Source organism: Brassica oleracea, chromosome C3 (genome assembly GCF_000695525.1).
Source record: "Brassica oleracea var. oleracea cultivar TO1000 chromosome C3, BOL, whole genome shotgun sequence".
NCBI lineage: Eukaryota > Viridiplantae > Streptophyta > Magnoliopsida > Brassicales > Brassicaceae > Brassica > Brassica oleracea.
This window is the reverse complement of record NC_027750.1, coordinates 6581835-6593313: the sequence shown is the minus strand read 5'-3', so window position 1 is coordinate 6593313 and position 11479 is coordinate 6581835. Positions and strand designations below refer to the sequence as shown.

The 11479-nt window shown below is 35.1% G+C and overlaps 2 protein-coding genes across 4 annotated transcripts; both read right to left on the bottom strand.

Annotated features, from left to right (window-relative positions):
* Positions 1 to 4457: 4457 nt before the first annotated feature.
* On the bottom strand, positions 4458 to 7449 carry LOC106331417 (afadin- and alpha-actinin-binding protein). 3 transcript variants are annotated; one of them, XM_013769767.1, is made up of 16 exons: positions 7212 to 7449; positions 7096 to 7118; positions 6891 to 7002; positions 6720 to 6817; positions 6382 to 6478; positions 6198 to 6287; positions 6037 to 6099; positions 5878 to 5952; positions 5722 to 5787; positions 5565 to 5642; positions 5368 to 5478; positions 5225 to 5302; positions 5006 to 5125; positions 4878 to 4922; positions 4762 to 4789; positions 4458 to 4672 (listed from the first exon to the last, which is right to left on the bottom strand). In XM_013769767.1, exons 1-15 carry the CDS (start codon positions 7242 to 7244, stop codon positions 4763 to 4765), a joined length of 1116 nt encoding a protein of 371 aa, XP_013625221.1. In that variant the 5' UTR covers positions 7245 to 7449; the 3' UTR covers positions 4458 to 4672; position 4762. The 3 variants fall into 3 exon arrangements, with proteins under 3 accessions (XP_013625221.1, XP_013625220.1, XP_013625219.1); XM_013769766.1 differs by having other exon boundaries at positions 4458 to 4678; positions 6891 to 7005; positions 7212 to 7444; XM_013769765.1 differs by having other exon boundaries at positions 6891 to 7005; positions 7212 to 7444.
* A 733-nt stretch (positions 7450 to 8182) lies between these two features.
* On the bottom strand, positions 8183 to 9417 carry LOC106333385 (DNA repair protein XRCC3 homolog). Its single transcript, XM_013771838.1, has 2 exons — positions 8412 to 9417; positions 8183 to 8204 (listed from the first exon to the last, which is right to left on the bottom strand). Exon 1 carries the CDS (start codon positions 9408 to 9410, stop codon positions 8508 to 8510), a length of 903 nt encoding a protein of 300 aa, XP_013627292.1. The 5' UTR covers positions 9411 to 9417; the 3' UTR covers positions 8183 to 8204; positions 8412 to 8507.
* Between the last annotated feature and the right edge of the window lie 2062 nt (positions 9418 to 11479).

Genomic DNA, 11479 nt, shown 5'->3' with positions numbered 1-11479 from the left:
ATAAACGGCTTATTTCAACTTTAAGATAAGTTATAAATACGAAATTTTAACTGTATTTTTTACAACTGCAGTATGAAGTTGGTAGGCTAGTAAGATATAGCTTTCTAGTGAGCTTATGCTTGGTTTAAAACAAATAGTAGAGTCGATCATACATAATAATAATCACTAGATAGTGATCTGCGCCCGGCGCAAAGCGAACTACTTAGAATTTTTTTTTTTTTTTCGTCGTCTACCCATCAATGCTAGATCAAGTGGAGGACAGACGAGCCGATTGTCCGAAGAGCATCTTCATCTGTCCAGGTCTGATCTATATGGGAGAAAATATAGCTTCTGGTCCTTGCATTTTTTGTTAACGCATCTGTCCGGCCATTCCGACTCCGAGGAATATGAGACAGTCTCACATTCTCGAAATCATTATGTAACCTCTGGAACTCCTCGATCTCTGTCGCGAATGCTGGCCAGTCCATCGGGTTTGTACTCATGTCCACTAAGTCCGAGCAGTCCGTCTCGAACCTTACCGAAGTGATCTTTCTGTCTCTCATACACGAGGTTTCCCAAAGTAACCCTTTCATCTCAGCATGCAAAGCTGAGAAGCTCCTGTTACACGCCCGTAATCCGAAGTATTCTAAACCCATTTGATCCTTAAGACTCCACCCTAAGCCAATGACCTTGCCATTATTGATCCATGATGCATCAATTTGACAGGTAGGGATTCGAGGTATCCAAGGGGGCACTGTCTCAAACTCTGTAGTAGGAGAATCGTCATGATCCTCATTTGCTTCCTCTTTTTCAGTAGCCTTCCTCCAACATTCTGCTTCAAGGGACGCATGTTGGAGAGTGTCAATCGGAGATACGACTTTTCCATTAAAGAGTTTGTTGTTCCTCGCCTTCCAAATATACCAGCAGATCCATGGGAAGGTATCGAATTGTGGTCTCAGTGGAACCACCTCTTTTCTCTTCCAAAACAGAAAGTTTATGTTTTGGTACATAGATGTACTTAGAAAATATTTATGTTACATCGTTGTAATTTTGTTTAAATGTTTTAATTTTGTTGATTTTTCAGTTAATAGAAGTTTAATTAAACATGCATAAAACCAGAAAATATATTCACTGCTATTTTGATCAAAAATTGATTAAAAAAAATATTAAAGGCATTTTATAGTGGGCAATTCTCATAAATAAATAATTTTCAAGTTTTAGTCACAAAAATAGACTACAAAGAGGAAAATGATCAAAATGTTTCATTTAATAGGTAAAAGTACACTAATACCCTGGATATATAAAAAATAAAAAATATAAAAATATAAAAAAAATATAAATTTTTTTATACTTTTCGATTATATGTTTTCAAATTCGAACTTTTTTTAATTTTTTTTTTGAATTTTTTTTTGAATTTTTTTTCTTATTTTTTTTTTCAATTTTCTTTTTGTAATTCGAAAATACTTTTTGAAACTATTTTTAAAATTTTTATTTTAAAATTTCTAAATTTTTAATATTTATTTTCTATTTTATAAAATTTTAAATCTCAATCCCAAATTTTAATCCTTTAACTCTAAACTTTAGTTAAGTCTAGGAGTATAAATGTATATTTACCTATTTAATGAAATATTTTGGTTATTTTGATTCATAGAATCTATATTTGTGACATAAATTTTTTTAGTGCTACGATAGGGTATTTCCCTTTTATAATCGTACATGTATCATAGAGACTTAACAAATATCAAATGTTTTAGGCTTTACTTCATGGGCCATCGGCATATGATTGGTTCGTGCATCCACAGTATAGTTATTGAAACTCGCCAAACTAAAAACGGAAATAAAATCTGATTTTATCATATAAAGTAGACTAAATCAATTAGTGGTTATGCGTATATTGAGTTGCCATATAAGACTATAAAATCAATTTTTTTTTTTTTTTTTGAAACTATATAAAATCAATTATTACTTACCAAATTTAGCAATATTTTCGATGTTACATCGATAATATTACGTTATTACTTCTTGGAAACTATGGTCGTACACTCCATATGTTATATACGTATTTTTAAAAACTTAACCATATAAGTGATATTTAGTTTATAATTTAATAATATCATTTAGTTCCTGGGACTGAAAATGTTGGTTCAAGGGATGCATTCCGAGCCACGCCTTCGTGATGGAAATAGAGCTGATCACAAACCATGTAGAATTAAAACTTTGATTACGTTAACAACATATATATGGTTACGTTTCAGTGGTTTAAACTTGTTCGAATATTTCTGTTGACATTCATAATGATCAAGCTTGGTTCACCACTGTTTTTTTTGCATGTCTCATTTTTTGATAATAGTTTCTCATGAAAAAAAAAACACTTTTAAAATCAGCTACAAAATCAAATCTATGGTATGCATATTAAAACTTCGTATACAAATATTACTCGTTAGTCATAAAAAAAGTCCAATGGTAATGTTAAAAAATATGACCAATGATATTAATATATCGTGACTTATTCTTTGACTTAAAATCTATATATATAAAGTATATTTTTTTCATACATGTGGAAGGGAGATTTGTTGACATGTGTCCTCTTTTTTTGTCTTTTTACGTTTTAGATCATTCTTCTTTTAGACTATTGCAATTTGGTTTATTATTTTCTAATTATGCACTATCTAATCCTTTTCACACCAACTATCATCATTTGAACCTTGATAATCTATTTTATTGTTCAAAAAATTATAAAGCGAATAAAGAAATAAGTAAAAAAACATAAATGTATTTTAATATTTAATTTATTCACTGCTAAAAATAACATAAACTTTCGCTATTTTATTATTTTTTACTATTTTCTATTATTTCATTTACAACTATATATTTATTTTAATATTAACCAAATGAAAGCAAAACACATAATCTAAACATAAAACCTCCATAATCATAGAGAAAAAAAATACCAAAGTAACACTAACTCAATAAAGGTCCAGAGCTCAAAGGCGATCAAGAACGAAAATTAACTTACCTCACTTTATCATTGAGTGTCTTGGCCAGAACAATCAAAAGTCAGAAAAATGTAGAAAGATAATCTTGAGACAAAGCAATCGCTCGAACACAAAGGAACGTGATCAAAGACCAATGCAAAGAACCAAGAAAGCGGGTTAGAGGAAAAATAATCAACAGAAGGCTAAAATCACCACGAAGCAGGAAGAGACATACATAACGAACGATAAGGACAACCACCATCTAAGAAGTAAGAATCACCTCACAAACTAAACAAGCACAAACAAGACGTCTATGCAAGTGAAAAACCACAAAACTCTGGATAGAAGGGACCAAAGCTCCAAGAGACTAATACCACACACTTATACTAAGGGAAGCAAGGGAAGAAGAGAACAACCTGAGTGAGAGAGAACGGAAGCCAACCCCCGAGAAACCAAAGCCCAGACTTGAGACCAGAAACAATCTTCCAAATCTACAGAGCATATTCGGAGGAGAACACAATCCAAATATGGAGTGGCAAACATGGCGAAAGGGAGAGTCACAGAGACGCAAGCAGCCATGAAAGTTGCAACGAGATGAGGGAACATAGATGGAAGGGTAGACAAAACGAAATCATTCAATCGCGGAGCCGTCCTCGAGTTATAGAAGTCAGATCACCAAAAACCATATCTTGAAAACTAAGACGAGAAGGGACTATCGATGGTAAGCCAATGACGAGGAAAACAACTTCAAAGACGACTAAACTCTGGCCCAACCCAAGGAGATGCAGTTCCTAACATGAGCCGAAATCTAAGGAAAAAGAAGAGAAAAAGGTGAGGAAAAACAAGAGCACATATATGAGTCTTTTTCGGTGATGGCGAGAATCACAACATAACGGAAAGGTAAACGAAATGCATAGATGGTGACGGCTCAATGTAAAAATATAGGGAGAGAACACAAAACAATTCAAATAATTAGAAAAAATATTATTTTTTACCCTGAAACTATTAGCCTTAGATTCAACAAATGACTAAATGTAAAATTATTGAAATTCAATATGCATTACATCACAAACTCACTCTACCACTAATAAAGTACTATTATACCTACACCAACACACTATTAAAAAAAAAAAAAACAAATAATATGTTAGCATATAACCTATTACTACATAACATAATAAAAATACCAAATAATGTTTTTAACAAATAAAGACGATTACATAATTAGCTAGCTATATCATCCGAAAATAATAATTAACAACAATAAAACAATATTCCGCGCGGACATACCACTGGCAGGTAATAAAAGATAGCATTTTTTTACTCATAAGTATCATGATTACATCATAAACATAGTCAATAGCATATACAATAGGTAAGACAAATAGCATGTTTTGTAGTTAGTCTAATAAATGATGGCTTTTTAATTTAATGATGTGAAATAGTCTACTAAAATGACATATCAGCATAATTGCTAGCAATTTTGTTAATAACTCACAAAAAAAAAAAAAAAGATTTTGATTCTCCAAAAGGAGTAAGCATCTTTGATAGTGACACAACTAAAAGCTGAATATACATAACTAAGATAATCCAAGGAGAGAGGTTTGGTGATGGTCAAATACAATACTACCACGACTACTACATTTTCTGACAGTCTCTTAATGCAAACTAACTTCACTTGGATCCATGGTTTTCGAGTTCCAACATCCTCATACTCGCTGTAGCTAGAGAGATACATTATATAAGTAAAAGATGATACACCAAAACAGTTTAATAAGAGTACAACAGAGATATGAAGACGAGATACCTCAGCTGTCAATGGAACCATGGATTCCCTGCAACAAGTTTGTCAATTGTTAATTTGATTCGCACTATCATCTTTGTTCAATCCAAAGCTATGTGCTAGTTTCGAAGATAGAATACCTTTCGCTGCTCTGATTTTGGGAGGTGTTTACACATTATGGACTCCTGCAAGGATAAAAAGAACATAATTGTAGAAGGAAATAGATGCTGGACAAAAATGTCTAAGTGGGCAAGTAAGGAAAGAGGACCTGTTCTTGGATTATGCTTCTTGCCTCGACTAGCTGAGCTTCAAGTTCAAGCTCTCTCTCTGTTGCTTCGGAAGTGACAGAAGCTCCTTTAGGTGCATCTTGTAACTGAACCATGCGTTCCTTTATTTTGTCCCACCAAGGGAAATAAGAAGAAAGAAGTTAGTTAGGCACTGACAAAGATTGATATTGCGTAAATGGAAATGCCCGTGATAAAAAAACCTTTATGGAAGCCATCTTAGTGCGCAAACTTTCTTCTATTTGACCTCTAGCCATACGGAAAGGTAGATCAAAGACATCCTGTGTAGTGACTAGTTATATATTGGCTAATCAATGATCTAACGTAATAAAGGTTTCAATCATACCGTCTTTCCACCCAGCGGAGATTGTGAAGGATCAGCCTCACGTTTCTCATTGCCAGCCAATGAAGGATTAGCTGACCCGTTTGGAGCGTTTAAGAAATCACGCATATCTGTCTGCAATGAAACCAAAGAAAAAACTTTGCTTCAGAATAAACATGTTAACATACAGACGTTAAGCCAAGTGCGAAGATAGAGCTTACCTGCATGGATCGAAGCAGTGCTCTTAAGTTTGAGTTCTCAGCCATTAACTCTTGGTTCTTTGCTTCATATGCATCCACCTGCAGGGTTGTAATTTATTAAAGAAATGCCGTTGAAACTCTGCTTAATGTCAATGAACTGTTGAAGTTAGACTCGTACTATCTTTTTGTAGAAGTCAGTGTCAGTCTTCTTGCCATTCCAGGTCCCACGCTGCCTCCCTTCTTTCTATATACGTACATCAGATAATAAGTCAAGTGGAGAGTCCAACGTGCATCATCAAGGATCGGCAAAACAATAAGGATGCTAGGAAAGGACCTGTAGCAAATTCATGATCTCCATTCCTGACTTTGATTCTTTCTTTTTCTCCATCAATACTTGATTCAACCGTTCCTGCGAGAGAAACAAAAAAAATCTTTTATAATGCAGATCAAACATGATAAACGGAAGTCACGTTCACAAGAAACGATACAGAACCTGTAATTTAATGTAATCCTTTTCCTTTTTCTTCATTTCATGGATCTGTTGAGCTTTGACTTGCTATTCAGAGATTGGAATAACAAATGCAAGACAATCCATCAGTAAAGTTTCACCAAGATGAAGTAGTTAATATAAGCAGCATCAAGAACTAATCAGACCTGGTTACCAATCACCATCCTTTGGAACTCATCTCTCTCCTGCTGTAGCTTTTCAATCTGCGACTTCAAAGCCGCTGTGTTTTTCGCTTCCTGCCCAACGAGAATCCACAATCAATCAAGAGTCTTAAGCAACAACAAAAAAAAAAAAAAAATCCAAATCAGCTGAAACTTGACAAAGACTCACAGTCCTAGTAATCGTTGCAATTTCCCTGTCCTTGTGTTGGAGCTGCGCATCGAGCCTCTCAACTTTAGCTTCAAGTCTAGCTATATCCGATTGTTGTCTATATATACAAATAACAGTACCCAAAATAAACCACTAAGGAAACCCTTCAAAACATCAATTAGCCAATGAAGTAAACAAATGCAACAACAATTAGCCAACAAACTACATACAATCGATAATCAAAGATCCCAGATTATTTTTATGCAGGTCAAATATAATCATAGCTGAAACACAGCCAAGCTCCATACCAACTGTTCAGTGTAAGGGTTCAGTGAACACAAAGGAGAAAAGAGTTTCACCTCTGCCTCAGCTCATTAGCAGATTCTCTAAACTCCAAGTCACGCTGTCGCTGCTGAAGCAACGAGTACATGCAATTACAGGTCCTCGAGATAGAAACCTAATCAACAATAAACCGTCACCACAACAAAGACTGCAGGATTAATAGACGAATCAAACAATTAAACACACACCGGATCGTTGGAGAAGAGATCGAGCGAGGCCGGGAATCCAAATGTAACCATCGTCTGGTTCAAGTACTTTGCACAATGCTCCAGATTGTCAACGTTCGCGAATGTGTAATCCCTTCTCAAATCCCAGAACACACACAAAGTCATAAACCCCTAACTATTCGGAGAATATATAAAACCCTAAGGAGGGAGGGAGAAGAGAACTAACCCCGTCGCGGACTGAGGCAACACCTGTGAGGCAAGCAAGAAACGAAATGAATCACGAGAGGTTCAAATTTCGAGAGGGATATAGAGAGAAGAGAGAGAGAGAGAGAGTAATCTTACTTTGGGATCGAACTCAGCATCAGTCGGCGGCATTTTCGAATGAAAGCAACGGCGTGAGGCGACGATGAATCACAGGAACAGATCTAATCGAGCAGAGAGAGAGAGAGCAAAAGGAAATTCAAAAATCAAATTATCTGAAACGGAATGTTTCTGGTGAATTGCAGAAAAAAGGTTTAATTAAAAGTTTAAAACCTCTCTCTCTCTCTCTTTGCTTTTTATTTCAGTAATAATCGTAATGATTTTTTTTTTTTTTAATTATGAGCTCTCATTTGCTGATGGTAGTGACTGTGATTCAGTGTAGTACTCATCTTTAAGCAAGGAGAAACTTGGGCCCACGCAGTTTAAATTGGGTATAATGGGCTTATGTTAGGCCCAAATTGGTGATGTTTTTGACTTGTGCTGTGCTAATGTAGAATGAACACATTGACAAAATGAGTATCATTGTATAAGAGATAATCTAATGATGAAAGGAAGGACCGAAAAACATTTATTATATTGCTACAACGAATCTCAAATACAGAATCAACCTACAAGACATGAAATGAAACCGCATTTTTCTACATAACCAAGATAGAGAATCAAACCAAGGCACAACCACGTTCATGCATCTAGACCAACAGTTCGCCACAGGACAAGAAACCACGAGACAAACGCGGGGAAGAAGACAACACCGTATCTGGTCCTTCCACCACATAAATTTGAAGAGGTCAAAGATATGCGACTAAACCTCACCAAATCAACCACAAAGCTAATAGCAATCACAAGGCTCAGGCAAAAGAAGAAAAAAAACCAGCAGAACGTAGACAGAAACAAAGAAAACCAAAACCAGAAAAATACTAAAGAGGCACAACACTAGTGCAGTAGTGCTAAAACGTTGGCCAGACAACCAGAGCCGACTGAAAAAAGTTTGTTTAGGACATTTGAGTTGCCAATATGCCAAGAGAAGACAACAAAGTATATTATTAGTGGCACTCCTCAAGGCATGCATTACCCCTACAGAATCAGAGAACAAAATGAGAAGCATGCAGTAAACTTCCATTGCAAATCATTATCAATATCATCAACTGTATAGGATTCTTACAGAAAGCAATAGCTTGAGCCTTGAGGAATAAAGTTTATAGAATGATTATAAACTAAAGAAAAGCAAAAAATGAGATTCTTAAATATCACATGTACACAAGAGGAGAAATATGAAAGAACCTGACTTGCTGCAAGTTGCAACCCATCTCCCTCAGAAAAAATCTACATAAACATCACTCAAAAGTCACCTAAAACTACCTTGCATAGCACCATGGATCACCTAACTCCACAAATACCCTCTCGTGTGATCACAAAGTCGCAAGAAGAAGCAGGCAAATGAGGTGAAAAAACAATATCAAGCCGTCTCCGAGCTCTTCTAGACACATAACTCGAACCGCTCCTCTCATCATCATCCCTTCCCTCTTGACAGATAGTATCACCACTTCGTGAGATGAAAACTCTAGAGTTCACACAGTTAGCCCAAGCCAAACCCAAAGCAGGAACAACTCGTCTCCCAGACGAATACAAACACCTCAAATTCCCAATCCTCAACCCACTCAACCCATCAGAAGACTCAACAAAATCAGTGACCTGATTCGTAATCACCACAGCCAAACCAAACTTATTCGCCAGCTGCTTCAACTTCCCAGATATCTTGAAAAAACAAGAAGCTCTCTTCCTGAGATCAGACGGCGTGTTATCAAACTCCGATCTGAACAACGCCGCGACGGAATCAAGCACAATCAGCTTCAAAGGAAGCCTCGTTTTCGAATTTTTAACAAAATATTCTATCTTAGCCATTACGTCGAACAGGTGGTCTACATTGTGGACGTTTTGCACGAAGACATGATCGCAAGGATTATCGTTGTGATCCGCGTAGATGCTAGGGTTCGATAGATGAAACGATCGAGAGAGCTGATGGAGACGGCGAAACGGGAAGGGAAACTCGGAGTGGAGATAGAGAGCTGAGCCGTCGAGTCCGCCGTTTGAAATCGGAAGCTGGGCGCAGAGCGAGAGCTGAAGGCAGAGCTGTGTTTTCCCGCAGCCGCTCTCCGCTACGATTTCTGTGAGAGAGTCGCACGGAAATCCGCCGCGGAGACATTCGTCGAGGGTTTCGCAGCCGGTGGTTAGCTTCAGGCTCGTCGTCGGCGATTGTGAGAGGAGACTCCGCGGCTTCATTTTCCCATTTCACCGCCAAAAGCTATCATTTCAAATAGAAAACAAAAGTAAAAGTTGTTCTTCAATTGGGCTTTTCAAAACTTATTTGTAGGCCCAAAAAGGTTGAGAGTGGTGTAGTAAACCATGTCGTATTATGGATACCACCCCTTCAAAAAATAAAAACCCCCATTAGTTAGACATGGCAAAAAAAAAAACCTGAAATCTGACGTGCCTATTCAAGATGTAAAAGTATCTGAAATTCATATCTATACTCGATCTAAGCTATAAAAAATATTAATCTATACTCGATCCGGTCCAAGTTGTAAGAATATTTGAATGCATCAACATAACATAGTATTTTAGATTGGGGGTATTATACAATGTTTTAAACCAGACCGGCAATCGAACCACAAAGCTTTTAGATCATAGTCCTAACCCGTTTCAACTAAGTTTAATATTTTTATTAAAAATAATATTATAATTAATCTTATACTTAGGAATATAATATTTGGTGCATATATATATATTCAATAAAAATATCTATATATGCGGAAATTTGTTAGGTGCTATCAGTGCAGCAATGTTGGACCTAACGATTTATCAGAAATTCGAAGAGCATTTGGAAATTTCTTTCTGTTTTTGAGACTTTAATATCTATATTATTTATATATGTGTAAAATAACAATAAGTTCAGCTTGGTCTAGTTGTCCGTTTATTATATCTAACACTTTGGAACTTGAGTATTTGTTAGTTTTAACAAATGAATTTCAAAAGATTGTTATGTCCTTGTCTTCAAACTAAGCTATATCCATAGAGGCTGTAACTTTTTGGATATTTCCGATTTGGTTCTATTTACTGGTTCTATTCGCCATAGGTCTCTACCAGCAAGTTTGTGATCTTCTCATCTGAGTTTTAGAACATGGGAAAATATTAACCAAAATATATCATAATTTTAAGATTTAGAAAGTGACACACTTGAATTATCTTCCATTCAATATTACAATACAAAAGAATTTGAAAATAAAAAAATACATGAAATGATAAGTTAAGATAATTATCTTCATTAGAAATCATTGAGAATCCAAAATAAAGTGAAAAAGTTGAGTAAGTTCCACATGATATTTTAGTTTAGGTTTCAAGTTTAGATTAAAGGTTTGTGTAACTTGTAGAAATTTTGTAAAATAGTTAAAACCTTGAACAAGTATAATGGTGAAAACTTAAAAACTATGAAAAGTTCTTCGGAGATTAATATATCTAAAAGAGATTGTTAGACAAAAAGAAAAATAGTTTAGGAAGTAAAAGTAATTGTGAAGCTAAAGTTCAAAATTTTGCATTTAATAATCAAACTCAATTCAAAACTAGCTCAATAGTTCGTTGATTTTCTTTTTCTCCTGGTTAATTTCCTTTAGATTCTATCATCAATCTAAATTGACTATGTTTTCGGTTAAAGGTTGAACGTTGGTCTAGTCCGGTATTATATAAACTCGATACAAGTCTAAATTGGTATTAAAAACTAATTTTAAATATTCAATATGACATTCATTTTATCTGTGGGGGTTTACAACTGAATCTGAAATGAGTTATGATCAGAAATAAATTTAAACTAAAAGTATAGATCATGAAACTGAATTTTGATTATTTATGAAAACTGATTAGTTGGTAGATCTCTAATAAAGGAACGAGAGGATGCCTATAGAATTAGAGATGAGATCAAGCTAGAATCAAAGATTGATAAAAGAAAGAAACATAATAGTTGATTATAGTGAAAATGATGTTTTTTCTTATGTTTCCAGATGAAATGAGATTAGTCTCTATATATGTAGATCATAAGAAATAATGAATTTTGATATAATTTTTTTAAAAAAATTATATAATAAATGAGTTCGAATTATTGGGTGTGGATAAAAAAAACTGCACAATATTTCTACACATTCAATTTGTGCCACATCGCTAAGCGGGGTCACATAAAATTTTATCAACATGTTGAAACTTTACAACACCCTCGAAGCCACCTAGATAAGCTACAAAATTTCAACAACCCCATTGTGGAGTATTCAACAATTGAAACTTGGTTTCAACCCCCCCCCCCT